Source organism: Myotis myotis, unplaced genomic scaffold (assembly GCF_014108235.1).
Source record: "Myotis myotis isolate mMyoMyo1 unplaced genomic scaffold, mMyoMyo1.p scaffold_m19_p_1, whole genome shotgun sequence".
Taxonomy (NCBI): domain Eukaryota; kingdom Metazoa; phylum Chordata; class Mammalia; order Chiroptera; family Vespertilionidae; genus Myotis; species Myotis myotis.
This window is the reverse complement of record NW_023416313.1, coordinates 18,134,813-18,156,229: the sequence shown is the minus strand read 5'-3', so window position 1 is coordinate 18,156,229 and position 21,417 is coordinate 18,134,813. Positions and strand designations below refer to the sequence as shown.

Sequence of the window (21,417 nt, the reverse complement as noted above, 5' to 3'; positions counted from 1 at the left end):
TCAAAAATAGGCTATAAAAGTGCAAAACTATGGAAACAAAAATCTAGATTATGTACATATGGCTCAGCGTGTGAGCAGGAAAAGGGGTTAATAGTGTACGCTTTCCTAATACGAAGCACTTCGCTGCAAGGCCAGCAGCGTGATCTCAGGCCGGTCTCCCTGTCACACGGGAGTTAAGACTTCTCGTTCATGTTGCATAATGAAAACAAAACAAACCAAAAAAAAAAAAATCAAGATTCTTTTAGGACTTTACCCTGAAGACAAGAAACATTAACAATGCAAAATTATTTTTCAAACAGTTTTCTGAGTAAAATGTTAAACCCAGGGGTTGCTGGAGAACTCAGCTACAAACTGCAAATTAAGGGGCAGGAATTTAAAACATCCAGTTGGCCAACTGGTGGATCTATTCTCTTTAAAACCCAAATTGCATGTGTACTGAGAAAACGCTGTTGCTTTAAAATCAAAAATGGGAAGACAACCAAAGTCTAGAAGCAGGCCACTTCTTCCCCGGTTACCAGAAGGCTCGGGCCAGAAGTTCTTATTCAGAACCAATGTGTCTGAATATGCCCACTGTTGACCCCAATGCAGACGCACTGACTTCCAATACAAACCTAAAAATTTCCCCCAAACTTTAATTTCCTTGAAAATTGCTTCCAATATCTGTATCATGTATAATTTAGCATTTAATTTTGTATCTACAAATTTAAGCACACACCTAAAAAAACTGAATTTTCCAACAAAAATGATTCATTTGAGAGGAAACTAGTTTGAGTAGCTCCACATACACTTTGGTGGGTGTGCTGGCAGCTGGCTGCTCGGAGAGGAAGCGCTGCCCTACAGACACCCACTCCTCAGGGGGACCATGGAGCGCCTCCTCCTCGGTGACACCGTGGCATTTGTGACAAAAGGGCACCAAATCGGAGTAGCTGACCTCGACATACGCAGCAATACTCACAGAGGGTCAATACTTCCATTAACAAATTTTAAGACAACAGACTGCGGACAATTTAACATAATATAAATCATCAAAAAATTTTTTAAAACGTACATCTTAAATGAAAGAGCACAAATAGCAGGAACTGCTCAGAGTGAGGAGCTACATGAGGAAAAGGATGCACAGGGTACTGAAACAAGCAGGTACAACTTATATATGCACAGATTTTACCTGAGGTGCAAGCATTATATACTTTCTCCCCACCCACCCCTAGCCCAAATGATTCTTTTCAGCAGTGCTCGAGTATGCAAAAACTCTGCTTATTTGGTCAATTCTAATATATATATATATTATTCAGGGACAAAATAGATTTCCCGTCTCCATTTGTACACAACTCAACTGTTCCAGCTATAGTTTTTATTGCTATTTGGTACAAAAGTTAACAGAACCACTTTGCAGCACGTGGTGTTCCTTGCGCGTATGTACAGTGCAGTCACAGCCTATTTCAGTAGCTTTCACCGCTCGCTTTCTCCAAGGATGAACTGACTCAACTTTATGGAGCACACATCCATCCATCAAGACCTTTCTTCCCCAAAATAGGAAATGAAGTTTTCTTGTCCTTTGGCCGAGAATGTGCATTCCCAATAAAATTCTCAGTTTCTCTTCTGAAGCATGCTGCGAGATCAGTGTTGCTAAGACACGGGCCTTTCTCCTTCCAGCGCCGCGCGGGGCGCAGGTGTAGAGGCCCGGGCCGCCGTGGGCTAGTGTAAGGTCAGCACATCGGCGGACTCCATCTCGCCTGATGCCAGGAACCCCGGCTTGGAGGGCAGCACCTTCAACGGCGGGAACGCGTACTTCTGGGGCAGCAACCCTGTGGTTCCGGGGTCCACCAGGTACTTGGGCAGGTCAAGGACCCTTCGGTCCTGGGGCCCAGGCTGCTCCGCATCCAGGACCACGGGCCCGGCTTTCGGCCTCTTGGGAAGCGGCTCTCCGAGCTCCAGGCCGGCAACACCTGCGCTGCGGCCACAGAAGTAGTCTCTTCCCGGGGGCGCACACAGGCCTTCGTGCTTGGCTGTGAAATCGGCCGAGCCATGGATGGTGCTGCTGCTCGAGGGCTGGGACACGGAGACCACCGGGGCTTTGAACTTCGTCTCTGGCCTTTTGGTCTTCTCCGGGGCAGGAGAAACTCCGCTTTTAGCAAACATCTCCGAGGGCTGCTGCCTGGCGGCTGGAGCCCCCTGCGCCCCGATGCTGGGCTGTGGCCTGTGCGACTCCAGGTTACTGGGGGCTGAAGTGCTAGAGTCAGTCCCTGAGGCCAGAGGGGTCTTGCCTGGGCCTGCGGGGCCCGGCTTCCCCTTCTCGGATGGCAGGGTCTTGGACTGGGCTGGGAAGGTGGTCTTGGGCTTGGGGAAACTGGACAAGGAAGGCACGTCTTCTCCCACTAGAGCTGGTGGACAGCTAGTGGGTCTGTTTCTAAGCCAAGACTTGTTTCTACAGTTTTTGTGACCGTCGGGATTGTATTTATGCTCCAGTCTCTGATGCATCATTAAAACTTCTGGATAAAAGGTCTTGAAAGTACAAAATGGGCAGGTGATACTTGGGATTAAACTCTTGCTCAAAGAAATTGCCGGGCAACTGTGAAGCGCCCCGAGGGTTAAATTTAAAGGTTTCTCTTGACAGTCCATGCTGGGCTTCACTCTGCTGTCTGCTGCCACCTCTGCCTTCTCTTTGAGGCCAGCCTCGTCCTTGTGGGCGGCAGTGGCGTCTGGGTGAGGATGAGGCGGAGCAGCCACGTCTGCTCTGCGAGGGAGGTTGATGGCCTGAGCTTCGGGCGCTGGTCTGTTCTTTAACATGTCCAAATAAGCAGGGGCAGGGTGTCTGCCTAGCTGATCAGCACTACCTTCAGTTCCAGTTTTATTGAAATCCTGAGTATCTTTGTGTACTGGCAAGAGGACAGTGCTGCCCAGAACGTTCTGAAAGGCAGGGGCCATCCCCTTAGGTTGCTTGGCAGGTGGGCTGCCTTTCACATCTCTGGCACCATCGAAAAATCTTTTCAAATTTCTGGTTTGCGCACTGTCGGCGATGAGTAGTACATCTTCCGCTTCCTGGTTTTTCCCTTTGCTCTTGACCTCAGCGGCCACATCGACCTGCTTATCTTTGTGGTGTCTCTCCAAGTGATACTGTAGAGAGGTCTTCTGGGCTGCAGCGTAGTCACAAAATTCACATTTGTATGGTTTTTCATCCGTATGTGCTCTGAGATGAATATTGAGGTAGTAATTTGAACGGAAAAGCTTTCCACAGTAACTACATTCTCTTGAAGATGTCAGATGCTTTATTTCGCCTCCATCATCATTTTGATCCAGATGGAGGCTTTCGGGAAGTCCGTCTGCGGATCCATCTTCAGAGCCTCCTTCTCGATCTGTGGCTCCGTTTTCATCCAGGGTGCTGGCTAGGTCTGGAGAGCACATCCTCAGCTGCCGGCCGTCCACAGACATGGTGGGCGAGTCAGCATCTGTCCTCCGGTCCTTCTTGTGGACTCTCGAGTGCAGGACCAGCTGGCGGTAGGTTCTGAACACCTTGCCACACTCAGAGCAATGCGTGGACTTCTTACTCTTACTGGACAACTTGGGGTCCGCGTCCCCAGAAGGCACTTCACCGTTGGCATGTCTAGGCTTCTCCTTATCTTGTGCTAGGCCTGTACAACCGCTCTTATTGGATATGGACTTTGCAGAACCTTCGGGATGGCTTTTACTCCCGTTCCAGACTTCTCCAAGCTTTTCTTTGTCCGAATCATCGTTGTCGGTGCTCCCTTCCTGCCTGGGCTGCTCCTTCGCCTCCCGGCAGATGGCGATTTTGCCCGTGGTGGCCAGCTGCCAGGCCTGGTAGGTGGTGACTGGGTCGAGCTGAGGTATCCATCCGGTGGGCTGCTTCACGGTTTCAGGCTGAGCTTTGGGTCTGAGGTTTAAGAACTGCAGGAACTCGTCTCTCGGGGCTGGCATCCCCGCCTGCTGAGAGTCTGCCTGGGGACTGCTGTCACCGGAAGCCGTGTCTTTGGTGTGCATCTTCCTGTGATCAATGAGACTTTCTATATTTGGAAATAGGAAGCCACAAACCATGCACATCTTGAAAGGAGAGGAGATGCTCTCTGCAGCCTGCTCCTGGACAACCTCGTTGATGGTGACCGGGCTTTCCAAGCCCTGCTGCAGCTTGCTCTTGGCCCCCAACTTGCCGTTGTGTGTTCGCATGTGGCTCTTCAGAAACCAGGGCACCTTGAACCTCCGTCCACACACGTGACACCCATAGGTGAAAGAGTCCTTGTGTTTCTTCATGTGGATCGCCAGGTCAAACGCAACTCTGAACGTCTGCCCACACACTTCACAGCTCAGGTCTTCATTCTCTTTGCCACTCTTGTTCTTGGGGGGTTCTGTTCGCACCTGGCCTTTATCCAGAGGGCTGAGATACTCTGCTTCCACACACAGAACTGCGGGCTCACAGAGGATGGGCCGGTGCTGCAGCAGCACGTGCTTACTGAGGTCTTCAGAGTGGGTGAAGGTCTGCCTGCAGAACATGCAGTCCAAGGGCGTGTAGCCTTCGATTTGGATGATGCTCTTCTCTTGCGTGGCTCTGAAAGGAGCAGTGGTGGTCCCTTTTACTGACATGGCATCATCTAGCTCCATCTGGCTGCCAAGAGAATTGCTAATAACTTCCGGTCCATCCATATACACTAAGAGGGATTGAGTTGGTATGTTTCCTGTCACTTCAGGACTGTGTATAAAATAAGAATCTGGCTGAGGAATTTCTGGACTTGGAATAAGACCACTTGTAATACTTGTCACTCACACCCCCAGCAGTCCTGGACTTCAAAACTAGAGCAAATATTTGTTATAAAAGTTCAAAAGAAAATGTATATTCTTCTAACTTCTTATCTTCAGAAGTCTTAGGAAGCTCAATGACAGAGTATCACTGGTTCTTTCCTCGATGCTTTGATTCAGCACAAAGCATTACTTCTCTTTGTCTCCACTGAGAGGGAATGAGTCGGTTGAGCAAGTCAATTCCAGCAATCTGGAGACAAGATTTCCAAAACTTTCGGAAGTGGAGGCAGTGTCTGGAACCTGGAGACTCTTGCTCTCTGAGCCTGCGACAGTCCACCTGGCTCGGAACAATCCTGGAAGAGAAGTGATTGCTTCTCAAACCAAAAAGGCCAAGTTCTGTCTTGTTACATCTGTATTTATACCAGTTGATTTTAATCCTATAAATTCTATTCCAAAGGTTAGGGCGTTTCTTATCTCCATTCCAAGGTTACTCTATTGTTCTATTAAGCTACAAGGAAGTAACTGAAGGAGATTATCCTAAGTAAAGATTATGTAGCTTAAGCGTGATTGTTCATGGTTAAAGTGATTAATTACCCACCTGGCACTTAGTTAAGGTGTTTTATTCCCTCCCTAACTTCAGGGAAAAATCCCTACCTGGGGAAACAACCTTTCTCGGAGAGTTGACCTTGGTCAAAACTCATAGCTCTAAGAAGAGGAGCAAACATATTAAGAACAGTATGCCATATATGCCAGGTCCCTTGAAACATATGCTGTGCAGATGTTTCTTCCCTGCATCGACTGTGTCAAGCAGCAAGGATGGACCGGCTTCTGGCACTGTATACTTTATGGTTAGTCATGCAGCTACCATGATTCTGTCTTAGCTGTAGCCGGACAATGAGCTCAGAAGGAAAGACCTCATCTTTTCTCCTTTGTGCTAGTTCTGGCTGACGTTATTTTGGCTTTGCTTTCAAAGTATCCCTTTCTTGGATTATGGCTCTTCAGCCATTTGGGAAAGAACATGGGAATAATCTGAGGAGATTATTAAATTCTACTTTAGAGGTTGGTCCCATGTCTCAGTAGAAATTGGAATACTTCTCAGAGTACATATAGGAAAAAGTTAAAACAGAAGCTTTTTAGGCACTGAATATGAGCTTAGTATTTGCATGGGTTTCTGTTCTTTTATTATATTTTCCTTATGAAGAAACATCAATCAGCAATCACTCTTTGGAAAAATATATTTTTATTGATTTCATAGAGGAAGAGAGAGATGGACACATCAATGATGAGAGAAAATCATTGATTAGCTGCCTCCTGCATATGCCACACTAGGGATTGAGTCCACTACCCAGGCATGCGCCCTGACCGGGAATCGAACCATGACCTCCTGGTTCATAGGTTGATGCTCAACCACTGAGAAACCCCGGCTGGGCAATCAGCAATAACTTGTTTATTACCTCTACCCTCTCTGTCATTTCTTAAAGAAAAAAATACTTTCTTATTGATGGTTTGAGATCCAGACATGGGCATGCATATTTAGTCCATTTCCTTTCTTCCTCTGTTATAGATGAATGTAAAGAGTATACAGTTTTTGATCATATAGTTAATTAAAAAGTAAAAGTCCCAGCCCTCTAGATATATCTGTCATTATCCATGGTTGCCTATGGGATTTCGGTACCATGAATCTCATTGATGCCACATATTTATAAAACATCCTTTGATTCTGTGCTTTCCATAAGAAAACTTCTATTTGCATTTACTTTTATCTAAATCCTGAGTGTATCTCAATTGGTTCCAAATTTGGTGGGGAATAAGTTTGACATTTATTGGGCTGTTTCAAATCTAAGCTATATATTTTATATTTTAAAAAAGAGTTTTGTACTTGAAGTTGGACTTAAATGAATTTCAGTTGACCTGGCTCTGATCTGGGAGTAAATGCTCATTAGAATGAATTTACATGAAGGAAGGAGGAGGAATAACATTAAGAATCCTTGTTTGAAATAGCTCAAATGAATTGGATTAAGGTGTGAGAAAATGAGTAAAAGAGAGTTTATTTTCATATTAACTACCATCGTCCATCAATTTCAATAAGTACAAGCATTAACTTTTCCCCTGTACGCCATCTGCAATCTTCCTTGTTCTGAAACATGACAAAAAACCATGGCACTGCCATCACTTAATTTATTGGATTTGTCCAGAAATTTTCTTTTTTTCTGATTTAACATCTGGTGTCCAAAGAACTTTGTATCCCACTCATTTGAGAGGTTTTCACTGTACTAAGTGCCACAGGTTGAATCATCATTTGAGATAGGTAAAAATAAAGTGTTACAACCTTGAAAACTTTGGGTACTGTGTTGGTGGCAACAGGGAACTCTCCAGCAGCTTTTCATCTGGCTTCTTTTTAGACTTACAGTATTTGTGTCCCTCATACAGGAAGCTAATGGGATGAGGTAGGTAAACCAACCACGCCTGAAGAAATAATATTATAACAACTTAAATGATGCAATTTGCTCATTATTTCCACTCAGGGAAGAAGGCATGGTATATTTTTCCAGTTATCTAGATGAGGAAGATATACCTGGAACTGTGAATCAGATATAGTAGGTTTCAAATTTTGGCTTCATAACTTGCTAGCAATGTGAATATTAGTGAGTTACTCTATCTTTATTTATAAAATGTTTGAACAGTTAAATTAAATATAGGCATTAAAGCTGTTAGCACAGTGTAGCAATTAATAATAAATTACGAAATAGTAGCTATTTTAAATCCCACATTTTCTCTCGCTTTTAAGTTGAACACCAAGTCTTAATCATTTAAATATTTTAGAATTTCTGGGTTTTTGACTGTATTTATAAATATTCATGTAATTTAACTTTTAAACCCTGAGCCATATGTTTCCCTATGTAATGACAAAGATATGCCAACCCCATTCATCAAAAGTGGTTAGGGAAGGCAGGAAGGGGAAATGGCACTGATAAATAATTCTAAGTAATTTCTGTGAACCACAGATGTTTAAGTCGAGCTGTATTAATAATTTCATAATTCACAATAGATTAATTTATTATAGTTTACTATCTCCAGCTGTTTTATCAATCAGAGTGTTAAAATTTTATTGAAGATCATTTTTTATTCTCTGAGAATATGTCCAAATTTCTGCTGTCATATTAACCTCTATTGCAGGTCCGCAAAGGAATATTTTATGAAATCTATCTCCTCAATATACTAAGAAATTTCATATATCAAAAAATCAAGTGGCCTTTCAAGACATTTGTACAACACTGTGATATGTTTAAGATACATTTTATATTTTCAATTTATCAATCTGTTTGTCCAGATGTTGGCCAAAAAGAAAGAATCTACTCCTGACAAACTTTTACTTTCTATAGAGACTTCTGTTGGATATACATATTTGTCAACAATCTATCCTCCTTTCCCCATATATGGTCTTCTCTCACATTCTATAAATACAATTTTATTATTATCTTTGCAAAAATATTAAGAGCAGATTATTCAGAATGAATTTATAATCAAGTAAGTTCATTATTCATGTTTGACCCTGACTGTAAACAAATCTAAAAACCAGAAATGCTGTTAAACAACTGATTTTCTATTTTGTTTTAAGTGATTTGATCAAATTGATCTTGTTAATTTTATTGGAAGTTTCCATTGAATCTCTTCTTAGATGAAATGTTATAATAGTCTCTTATCTTTCTCATAAATTTAAAAAATTATTTTTTAAATGGACTGTTTATTAATTCTATCTCTACACATTTCCTTTCTCTGGACTTACCTCTTCGTTATCCCTACTCTCTTCCTCTTCATCTGTTACCGACTGAACTTTGTCTTCCTGAAATTTATATGAAGTCTTTACCCCCAATGTGACTGCACTTGAAGACAGAGCCTTTAGCTCTGTCTAGTTTAGTTAGTTAAGTGAGGTCATGAGTTGAAACCCTAATACCATAGGATTTGTGTCCTTATGAGCAGGAAAGATAACAGATCTCTATCTCTCTGAGTTCACACTGAGAAGAGGCCTTCTGAGGACACAGCCATAGGAGGCCATCTACAAACCAGGAAGAGAGGTCTCAGCAGAAACCAACTCTTGGCACCTTGATCTTGGATGTCCAGCCTTCAAAACTTTGAGAAAATAAACATCTGTGATTTAAGCTACCCAGTCTGTGGCATCTTGTGATAGCAGCCTGAACAAACTAATACACTATCCCAAACAAGCAATCTCCAGCCCCCGTTTAAAACTCTGTGTAAGTGACACCCTGTCCAGAAGCCCTTTCTGTCCCACCCATTTCATTAGCACCACATTAGTAAACTAGATGCCTTTTTAAAATATATATATATATATATATATATATATATATATATATATTATTGATATTTTACAGAGAGGAAGGGAGAGGGAAAGAGAGTTAGAAACATTGATAAGAGAGAAGCAATGATCAGCTGCCTTCTGCACACCCCCTACTGGGGATGTGCCTGCAACCAAGGTACATGCCCTTGACCGGAATCAAACCTGGGACCCTTAAGTCCCAGGCCGACACTCTATCCAGTGAGCCAAACCAGCTAGGGCTAGATGCCTTTTTATATGCTCCTATCTCTCACATTGTTTTAGATTCTGTTGTCCCGAACTGAATTAACAGCTTCTTAAACTTGGAGACTGTTTCCTGCCAATTCAATATTCTTAAGTCTTATTAAGAATGGTGAATGGTAGGATATCAGTAATACATGTTAAAGTACATTTTTCCAGACAAATTATAGTACAGGAAAGACTGGCTACCATAAACACGTTACATAATTTTTATGTGATTAATTTAATTTGAATTAAAATTCCAAAGTGTTATTTTATGTGATAAAATTGTGGTTTTATTCCCCTCAGTGGAGTAAAATATCTGTCAATGAGAGTGTCAACAACCAGTATATATATTACATATAATTATATATCAACTCAGATTTATACAGCCTATACAATAATTATTATCAACTCAATATAGCATTATAAAAATACTAGAGGCCTGATGCATGAAAATTCATACAAGAGTAGGCCTTCCTTCCCCCGCCTGCCAGCACCAGCTTCCCTCCGGCACCCAGGACCCGGGCTTCCCTCCTACAGACACTTGCAGGCACCCGGGACTCGGGCTGGCTTCCCTCCTACCCCAGCTTCATCAGGAAGGATGTCTGGTCTAATTAGCATATTACCCTTTTATTATTATAGATAATAAATTATAAAATGAAAAAGGTAGGGAATGGTTATGCTCATGAATTATTATTAAAAATGTTTACAGATTGAACCATATATGAATATTTAGAGAATAATAGTTATAACATGGTGTTAATATGAGTGTTTTCTACATTTTTAAGATTTTCTGGAAGTTATTATATTTTTGTAATTAAAACATTAAGCTTATTTAAAAACACTAGGAAGCATATGAGTAGCATAGACATAAGTATTAAAGAGTATCCTATTAAAAGGGCCAAATAACGTGGCAGCTAAACACAGACGTGGACAAACTGTATTTCTATCTCATTTTTATGACTTACCAGCTTGGTGACCTGGAAAAAAGTGATTTATATGCCTGAGGTTTACTTTCCTTTTCTTTCAGATCAGAAATGATAGTAACAATAGTGTCCACTGAAGCACTGAGAAGAATACTGGAATGTAATCACTGTTGCTTAAAAGCTAGCTAATGAATTCCTATAGCACATAAGCTCTGAGAGGCTAAGGACTTGCTTAATTCACCAGTATAGATGAGTCCCTGGTACTTGTTAATTTCACAATAAACATTTAGTGACGAGTAAATGAATCAAAGGGAGACTATAGTGAAGCTGATAGAAAAACTTCATAAAAAGCCTAAGAAATTTAAAGAAAAGAAGAATAGGACTATATGTCATGAAAGGCTTTGTAGAATAAATTTTATTATTTGGAAAATGTCTGAGCAGTTAGCTAAAATAATACTTTATGTTTCCTGAAGAAAATTGATCCAATTCTCCTAACGCATAAGTTATTTCTTGAGTGAAATAGATACTTTTTTTTTTCTCTCAGAACCTACAGTGACTCATACCTTGTAATAATTTACTGTCTCTGTTCAAAATGCTTTCCTCGTAGGGGTTAGTCAAGCCTAAGTAGCAATAGCCATGGTAAATAAATAAAGTCAAATTACTGTAAGATGGTGAATGACATTTGATAAGATGCTTCAGTAGTTTGGGAAGAGAAAAAGCAGGACCTGCCTAATGCTTAGAATGCATCTGCTGAAAAAGCTGCATTCCCAGCTTTCAGAATTCCTCTTGCTGCTTCTGCTCAGTGATGTTACTAAAATCGACTGATACCCACACACTCACGGCTTCTCCAGCCTCAGGTCACATCACATTTGCAGTTTGCTGTTTTGAAAACACACTTGGAATACATTCCAGTGTATTGATTATCTCTCACATTTAAATTGAAAAATATAACTGAGTTGGAAGGCAATAAACCAAGTAGCTTGCAGTTTTCGCTATCCTTTTTCCCACCATATGTAGCACAGCAGCTATCTAAACATCTTTAAGATAAAGGAGATTTGGGTGAGGCATTTAGTGAAGTGATAGTAAACTTCCCCCACACATAGGGGAGTATAATATTAGCTTAGATATGTTCTGGGAACAAACTAACCATTATTTAAGAAATAGATGTGAAATAAGTGATTCAGAGAGTCTCCCCTCTCCAACCCACATGAATATATTTGTTTCTCTATTGATAGAAAAAGGTTAGTCATTCAAAAATACAAATCTATGTATGTATGTTTTCATTGAGCATTTACTCGATACCAAAGGGCTGGGAATCTGTTTTCTAAAAACTTACGTTCTTCCCTAGTCAGTTTGGCTCAGTGGATAGAGTGTCAGCGTGCAGACTGAAGGGTCCTGGGTTCAATTCTGGTCATATACGGGCTGGGCTGGTTGGGGCTTGTGTGAGAGGCAACCAATCAGGCAGCCGATCCATCTGTTTCTCTCACATCGATATTTCTCTTTGTCTTTCCCTCTCTCTTCCACTCTCTCTAAAAATCAATGGAAGAATATCCTCAGGTGAGGATTAAAAATAAATAAATTAATTAAAAAAATAAAAGCTATGTTCTAATTGATGGAGATACACTCAAAATGAAATAAGCTAATTTTAGAACATTAAAAAAAGTTAGAAATGAAGCAAAATGGGATAGTGGGATAGAGAATTGCTTGAGAAAGTTCCCATGGTTGCTTTATGCCGGGGTCCAACCCCAGCAGGTCCAGGGGTCCCCAAAGGTGTGGATGGAGTCGGCGAAGAAGGAATGACACGGAGACGGAGTTCAGTTGATCAGCAGCCTAGCCAGGATCTCTAGCCAGGATCTCCAGCCAAGTTCTGGTCTGGATCTCCAGAGAGGTTCTGCTGTTTATTGTCTTGTTACATCCGTATTTATACCAGTTGATTTTAATCCTGTCAATTTCTATTACAAAGGTTAGGGTGTTTCTTATCTCCATTCCAGGGAGTAAAGATTATGTAGCTTAAGCATGATTGTTTGTAGTGATTAACTACCCACCTGGCACTTAGTTAAGGAGTTTCATCCCCTCCCTGACTTCAGGGAAAAATTCCTACCTGGGGAAACAACCTTTCTAGGAGAGGCATCCCCTCCCTGACTTCAGGGAAAAATTCCTACCTGGGGAAACAACCTTTCTAGGAGAGGCATCCCCTCCCTGACTTCAGGGAAAAATTCCTACCTGGGGAAACAACCTTTCTTGGAGAGGTGACCTTGGTTAAAACACACAGCGCTAAGGGGAGCAAACATATTAAGAACAGTATGCTATATACGCCAGGTCCCTTGAAACAGCAAGCATGGACCGGCTCCCGGCAGCTTTAGAGCAAGTGTTCTGAATGATGTTCTTTAGCGTGGTTGTTGTATTTTAAGACATGCCAATACGAAGAAGACACTGCAGGCTTAGAGAAAATATTGTACCAATTATAAAGTGGAGAGTGGCTTGAAGTGTTTGAAGAAATAAAGAAAAAAGAAATGAAGGATAGAAGGAAGAAGGAAGGAAGGAAGGAAGGAAGGAAGGAAGGAAGGAAGGAAGGAAGGAAGGAAGGAAGGAAGGAAGGGGAAGAGAAATAGGGGACAAAAGGAAAAGAAAGAGAGGAAAATGTTAGTGGGATTGAAGAAAACAATGAAGGGCTTTATGGCGGACAGGATGGGCTCAAGTCGGCAGTGAAAAAGTTGTTTGGGTTTTCTTCTAATGGCAATTGATGGCCAGCAGAGCATTTTCTTGAAGGCAGTGCTATTATGTCAGAAAAGTTTTTTAAAAATGTTAAACACCCACACTTAAATACACACACAAGCCCACTGTACTCCAATATCATATGCCTTTGGAAAGTTTAACATAGTATCTGGACACAGAAATGGGACACTGAATCAATCCTCAATGGTGTCAGAGAAATATGTCCAAAGAAACCAAGGTGGGGACTGCATTATGAAACCTTTAATGAGACAAAGGTGTGCAAAGGGGGTAGTTGCACTCCAAATGAACAAGTGGAAAAAGTAACTGAAGCCCATGATTCTTGTCACAGGGACATGGGTTTTAATGATTTATCATCATCTGATACTTATCTGATTTCTGCATTGGAGTAGGTACTTCCTAAAGTCAGAGACTAATCCTTTATCTCTTTACCAGGATACTTGGCTGACCTTACCTAACCACTCTCTCTATAATTGAAATAATCTTCTATTTGATTTCTAGAAGTACTTAACATGTTTGGCAAAACAGAATGTACACTGAGCTAAAAAAGTAATGTGTGTAATTTATTCTTAAAACATTGTATTAAATATCTAACAAACTGAAGCTATAACTTAACAGTTTCTAATTTTAGACACCATCATTAAAATCAGAGATGTGTCAATACATAGGAAATACTCTTAATAGTTCTATACATTGTAACTCTGGGCTTCATTTTCTTCACCATGTTATGAGAGGCATCCTATCTAGTAAAGAGGAAATATGATAATTGGCTGCCATGCCCTCAAAGATGGTGGCACCCACAGCCACAAGATGGCCGTCAGTGGAGGGCAGTTGGGGGCAACCAGGCCTGCAGGGGAGGGCAGTTAGGGGAGACCAGGCCAGCAGGGGAGGGCAGTTAGGGGCAAATGGGCCAGCAGGGGAGGGCAGTTGGGGGAGATTGGGCCAGCAGGGGAGCAGTTAGGCATTGATCAGGCTGGTAGGGGAGTGGTTAGGGGGTGATCAGGCTGGCAGGCAGAAGCAGTTAGGGGCAATCAGGCAGGCGAGCAGTTGGGAGCCAACAGTCCCGGTTTGTGAGAGGGATGTCCAACTGCCAACATCCCCTGAGGGATCCCAGATTGGAGAGGGTGCAAGCTGGGCTGAGGGACCACCCCCCACCCCCAGTGCACGAATTTCATGCACTGGGCCTCTAGTTTTTAAATAATTACCATGTGAGTCATAAAAGTATAGTTTGTGTTGCTGTCAATAATACTGATTAGCCTTTTAATTATTTTTTTCTTTAGTTGAATCAACTTTACATTAATATTTTCAACTCTTGATTTTGTTAAAATCACATAAATATAAACAAGACATAACTGGAAGTCATTGGTGTCTCTAAGATTATAAATAATCCAACCATATTTGCTCAAAGAAAGTAGCTGAGAAGATGAATTTTCAAGTACCTACTTGACATATATTTTATTTGCCACAAATATTTTAGAATCATGTATTCAAGAGACAGAATAGAGGGTGGTTTTTCAATTTACAAAAAGGATAATTATTTATCATTGTAAAACATCTACTATTTATTAGTCTATTTTACTGTTCAGTAAATATTACAATATTAAGTATTTCTCTCTTGGACCACGTCCAGTATGGCTAGAGAGTGGACACGAGTCCTGAGTAGAGGTGATGGGGGACTGAGAAAATTAAAGAGACAGACACAGAGACAGTAGGGAAAGCTGGGACCTGGAGGAACAGCTGGCCCTCTGGTGGAGAGGCAGTGACCCAAAGCCGGTGCAGCGTGTTTATTTTATACAGTTGTAATTCCAGGAAGTTTTACTAGAGTTTAAAACAAAGGAAATTATGAGAAATCATGGTTAAAAATCAAGCTATAATTTTTCATTCTTGAGGCTTCTTTGTAATCATCACTCCTGGCTAAGTCTGGATAATTGTGTCCATTCCTTGCACCTGGCTGAACCCATCCCCTGGCACCTGAACTAAGGGTCAGGCTGACAATGTACCAGTCTCTGGCACAGTATGTTTTCAGGATGTGGCTCTGCCAGCGCCACAGCCGTATAACTATAGTATCTTTGTAAACACATCTTCTCTCTTCGAGATAAAAGTGTGTAATATATGATTAAAGATTAGCAAATTTAATATGATTATAAATTAGCAAAGATGAAAAATATACAATTTTATACAAATATTTTGGTCATTTTATGTTAATAAGGAAAATCTTCTTTGTGATTAGTATGTTGGCAAATACACAGATACCATACATAATGATATAATTCATATTTTATATCTTAAAAGTTATAGAGATAAACCAGAAGCAAAGTGCTTATAATTGTTGACATGGCAGAGAGAAAGCTATGTAGTTACATATTCTCAGAGCATATGCTATCTGAAAATTAACCAAAAAATTATTTACAAGATTTTGAGCACATTAATTGAATCATAATTTTCTTTAAAAGGAAATTACTCTATCGACCACTATTATAACAAACTGTAGAAGTATATAGTAAAATTTTCATTCAATTTTATAAAAGCAAAGGATATTACTTCTGTTCTACCATCAGAAGACATTCAGGGAAGAAAGATGGCGGCGGTATAGGCAGACGCATCCCAGGTCGTGTCCCTGAGCAAATGGAGTGAGCAGCTGAAACTAGTAACATCCACCCCGAATTGGCGAAATTCCTCAGCTGGCGAGACGGTTTGCAGCCAGGAAGAGCAGAACTCCCCTGGAAAGGTAAAAAAAAACCAGGGATTTGGACAGGAAAGTTTGCCAGACCTCTGAGCCCAGAGAGTCGGAGGGAGACCGCGTGGCAGACAGCCGCGTCCCTTGGGACAGGCACAGCCCCTAACAGGGGAAAGGAGAACCGCGGGATTCCTGGCGCTGCCGGGGGAATTGAGAGCTCAGTCTGTGATCACAGAGGACTGAGCCTAAAGGGGGCAGCCTGAAGAGCTGACCAGACCATGCAGTCCCGGTAAGAGAAGAAGCTTACAGAAACCAAGCCTTCCCCGTTTCCGCGGCCGGCGTTTGTTTGTTTGTTGTCACTGAATCCTGTTCATGGGACATTTCGGATACAGACACTCACCTGTGCTGAAGAGAGGGAGAGTGTGCGGAGGAGTGGAATCTGGGGAGAGACTGAGGAGAGAAGGGGGGCCGGGAGAGGTGGCAGCGAGTTGAGTGCTGAGACACCCCTGAGCCCAGGGCTGAGGCAGCCATTCTCTCCGGAGAAGTGAGACTCCTCCCCCCAGCCCCCAGGCAAGGAGCACAGCCACACCCAGATTCCACCCTGTAGGAGAACAAGGATTAAAATAACCTGATCAGTCCCTGGGAGTTAACAGGGTCTGGCCTATAGAGGGATTTTCAATCCCAGCAACAACACAGCACTGGTAACTCTTAGGCAGCCAGCTCTGGGCAGTGAACTTCCACTGGACAGAGAGGCCCTGTAGCCTCAGAGGCCAACCCCAGAACACTGCCACCCAGAGGCTGACCCACAAACTGACTCTTTGCTAAACACAAAATAAGGCAGTCTGGGAAACAAATGCGGCTTGCTTTAAAATAAGGACTGTGGTTTACAACACAGAGGAACAGTGTATCGCAGGGAAACTCAACACTCTCCTGAATACCTGGCAGGTCTAAGGCGAGCCACACTGAAGAATAGAAGAACCGAAGGACCTTCACTACTGCAATATTTTTTTTTTTCTTTTTTCACCTTTTAACTAAGAAACCAATTTTTTTTTCTTTTTTTTTCTTTTTTTTTCTTTTCCTCTTCTTCTTTTTTTTTTCTTCTTTTTTCCATCACCTGATTTTACCCTTTTAATTACTACCTTCTTATTTTTAACCAGTATTATTACTGCTACCATTTTACCATTTTTTTTTTTAAAGTGCCATTTTATTTTCTCTTTATTTTATTTTGGGATTAGTGTTCTCCATTCTATTTTCATCGTTATATTATTGGTTGTCTCTAGTTTGCATTCATCTCCAGGGAGCTGTTGCTGGAATTTGTTGGGATTAATGGCTGTTCTATAGGAGTATTCTCCTCATATAAAAAAGTCTCTTCCCCTCTTCCACTTCATTCTCTCTTTTCGCTCTTTTTTTTCTTTTCCTTTCTTTTCTCGCTTTTACTTTCCCCCCTCCTTTTTCCCAATTTCATTTTTGCACTCCTTTTTTTGGTCCCTAATTTTCTTTTCTTTTTTCTCTTTTCTCTTTTTCTCTTCCTTCTTCCTTATCCCCTAATTCTCTTAATTCAGGTGGTCACCTTTATTTGGGGTTATTAATATCGTGAATATATTTGTGTATAGTGCCTGGTACGTGGTGCCTTGTTGTGTTGTATTTTGTGCCTTTAAATCAACACAGCAGATCCAAGCAACAGCAACCTCCTGAGCACCACACCCTCTGCTGAGGAACAGCAGCTGTACGTGAAACCTCGCCCCACCAGCCAGAAGAGCCACCATAGCTGTGAACAGCACCCACCAGAGGAGTTGCTGCCAACTGAAGAGCAGCTGCTACCGCAACCGCCCGAAGAGCAACCGCAGACCAAGGAGTCACTGCCACCAAGGGAGCAGCCACTGAACGACTCAACGTCTAGGTATGTCAGTGAGATCAAACATGGGTAGACAAAGAAACCCCCAAAGGAAAGAGAAGGAGGACTCTCCAGAAAAGCAGCTAAGTAATACAGAGGCATGCAACATGACAGAAAAAGAATTCAGAATAAGGGTCCTAGAGTGCATAAACCGGATGGAGGAAAAAATCGACAACCTCAGCAAGAAACTAGAAGAAACAGATGAAAAAATCAACAACTTAAGTAAGACCCAAGTAGAAATGAAGAGTGATATAGCTGCAATGAAAAACTCCATTGAAAGTATCAACAGTAGACTAGGAGAAGCGGAGGACCGAATTAGTGTTTTAGAAGACAAGGAAGCAAAACACACCCAAAACGTACTGCAATTGGAGAAAAAAATGAAAAGACAGGAGGAGAGCCTAAGGGAGCTTTGGGACAACATGAAACGAAACAACATACGAATAATAGGGGTACCAGAACAACAGAAGGATGAACAAGGATTAGAAAACCTATTAGAAGAAATAATATCAGAAAACTTCCCTGAGGTGGGGAAGAAAAAAGTCACACAAGCCCAGAGGGTCCCAAACAAGGTGAACCCAAAAAGACCCACGCCAAGACACATCATAATTACCATGGCAAATGTTCAGGACAAAGAGAGAATCTTACAGGCTGCAAGAGAGAGACGGAAAGTTACATACAAGGGATCTCCCATTAGATTGTCAAATGATTTCTCAACAGAAACACATCAGGCCAGAAAAGAATGGACGGAAATTTACAAAGTGATGCAAAGCAAAGGACTGAATCCAAGAATACTCTATCCAGCAAGGCTATCATTCAAACTTGAAGGGGAAATAAGAAGCTTCGCAGACAAAAAAAGGCTAAGGGAGTTTATCACCACCAAGCCAGCAATGCAAGGAATGCTAAAGGGACTGGTATAAAAATAAGAAATAAAAAGCTCAGAAAGAAAACAGCCACACAAAAACAGAAATGCCTACAAACAAGTACCTTTCAATAATAACTTTAAACGTAAACGGACTAAATGCTCCAAACAAAAGACATCGAGTGGCTGAATGGATAAAAAAACATGACCCATACATCTGCTGTCTACAAGAAACCCACCTCATTAGAAGGGACTCACACAGACTGAAAGTGAAAGGATGGAAAAATATCTTTCAGGCAAATGGAAAGGAAAAGAAAGCTGGGGTAGCAATACTTATATCGGACAAAATAGACCTCAAAGTGAAGGCCATAACAAGAGATAAGGAAGGCCACTTCATAATACTAAAGGGATCAATACAACAAGAAGATATAATCCTGGTAAACATATATGCACCCAATGCAGGAGCACCCAAATTCATAAAAAAACTCCTGGAAGATATCAAAGGAGACATCGACAACAATACAATCATAGTTGGGGACTTTAATACACCACTGACAGCACTGGATAAGTCCTCTAGACAAATAATCAGCAAAGATACAGCAATCCTAAATGACTAACTAGATCAGATGGACTTAATAGACATCTTCAGAACACTTCACCCGAAAGCCAGGGAATATACATTCTACTCAAATGCTCATAGGACATATTCAAAAATAGACCATATATTGGGTCACAAGTAAAGTATCCCCAAATTCAAGAAAATTGAAATCATAAAAAGCGTCTTCGCAGACCACGATGGCATAATATTAGAAATAAACTACAATAAAAACAACCCAAAATACTCAAACACCTGGAAGCTGAATAGCATGCTATTAAATATTGATTGGGTTACCAATGAAATCAAAGAAGAAATTCGAAACATCCTGGAAACTAATGACAATGAAAACACAACAATCCAAAACCTATGGGACACAATGAAAGCAGTCCTGAGAGGGAAGTTTATAGCTCTACAGGCCTATCTCAACAAACAAGAAAAAATGGTAGTAAATCATCTAACTCTACAACTCAAAGAATTAGAAAGAGAGCAACAAAAAAACCCCAGAGTGAGCAGAAGGAAGGAGATAATAAAGATTAGAGCAGAAATAAATGACATAGAGACCAAAAAAACAATACAGAAAATCAATGAAACCAAGAGCTGGTTCTTTGAAAGGATAAACAAGATTGACAAACCTCTAGCCAGACTCACCAAGAAGCAAAGAGAGAGGACCCAAATAAACAAAATCAGAAACGATAGAGGCGAAATAACAACAGACCCCACAGAAATACAAATGATTGTTAAAAAATACTATGGACAGCTCTACTCCAACAAACTAGACAACCTGGAGGAAATGGACAAATTCCTAGAAAAATACAACATTCCAAAACTCAATCAGGAAGAATCTAAAAATCTCAAAAGGCCAATAACTATGGAAGAAATTGAAGCAGTCATCAAAAAGCTTCCAGCAAACAAAAGCCCAGGACCAGACGGCTTCACAGGGGAGTTTTACCAAACATTCAAGGAAGAACTAAAACCTATCCTCCTCAGACTACTACAAAAAATTCAAGAGGAAGGAACACTTCCAAGCTCATTCTATGAAGCCAGCATCACCCTAATACCAAAACCAGGTAAAGACAACACAATGAAAGAGAATTACAGGCCAATATCCCTCATGAACATAGATGCCAAAATCCTCAACAAAATCTTAGCAAATCAGATCCAGCAGTACATCAGAAAGATCATACACCATGACCAAGTAGGATTTATCCCAGGGATGCAAGGATGGTACAATATCCGCAAATCAATAAACGTGATACATCACATAAACAAATTGAAAGAAAAAAACCACATGGTCATATCAATTGATGCAGAAAAAGCATTTGACAAAATTCAACACCCATTTTTGATAAAAGCTCTCAGCAAGGTGGGAGTAGAAGGATCATACCTCAACATAATAAAAGCCATATATGACAGGCCCACAGCCAACATCATACTCAATGGACAAAAACTAACACCATTTCCCCTAAGAACAGGAACAAAACAGGGATGCCCCCTCTCACCACTCCTGTTCAACATAGTACTGGAAGTGTTAGCCATTGCAATTCGGCAAGAAGAAGAAATAAAAGGCATCCAAATTGGAAAAGAGGAAGTAAAACTGTCCTTATTTGCAGACGACATGATATTATACATACAAAACCCTAGAGACTCCATCAAAAAGCTACTGGACTTAATACATGAATTTGGCAATGTAGCAGGATACAAAATTAACCCCAAGAAATCCGAGGCATTTCTATACACCAATAGTGAACTTTCAGAAAGAGAGATTATAAAAACAATCCCGTTTACCATCGCACCAAAAAAATTAAGCTACCTAGGAATAAACTTAACTAAAGAGGTAAAAGACCTCTACTCAGAAAACTACAGGACGTTGAAAAAAGATATAGAGGAAGACATAAACAGATGGAAGAACATACCGTGTTCATGGATTGGTAGAATCAACATCATTAAAATGTCCATACTACCCAAAGCAATCTATAAATTCAACGCACTTCCCATTAAAATACCTATGGCATACTTCAGAGATCTAGAACGAACTCTCCAAAAATTCATCTGGAATAAAAAAAGACCTCGAATAGCTGCAGCAATCCTGAAAAAGACCAAAGTAGGTGGGATCTCAATACCAGATATCAAGATGTATTACAAAGCCACTGTTCTCAAAACTGCCTGGTACTGGCACAAGAATAGGCATATAGATCAATGGAATAGAATAGAGAGCCCAGAAATCGGCCCAAACCAATATGCTCAATTAATATTTGACAAAGGAGGCAAGAACATACAATGGAGCCAAGATAGTCTCTTCAATAAATGGTGCTGGGAAAATTGGACAGATATATGCAAGAAAATGAAACTAGACCACCAACTTACACCATACACAAAAATAAACTCAAAATGGATAAAGGACTTAAATG

At 41.1% G+C, this 21,417-nt stretch overlaps 1 protein-coding gene across 1 annotated transcript in view; it reads right to left on the bottom strand.

Annotated features, from left to right (window-relative positions):
• Positions 1-1,487: 1,487 nt before the first annotated feature.
• Positions 1,488-21,417, bottom strand: part of LOC118660583 (zinc finger protein 217-like) — a 31,605-nt gene continuing 11,675 nt past the window's right edge. The window contains 6 exon segments of the mRNA XM_036318164.1: positions 1,488-1,590; positions 1,592-1,660; positions 1,662-1,698; positions 1,701-4,699; positions 7,076-7,212; positions 8,534-8,590. Coding sequence (XP_036174057.1) covers positions 1,488-1,590; positions 1,592-1,660; positions 1,662-1,698; positions 1,701-4,699; positions 7,076-7,212; positions 8,534-8,590 — 3,402 coding nt within the window.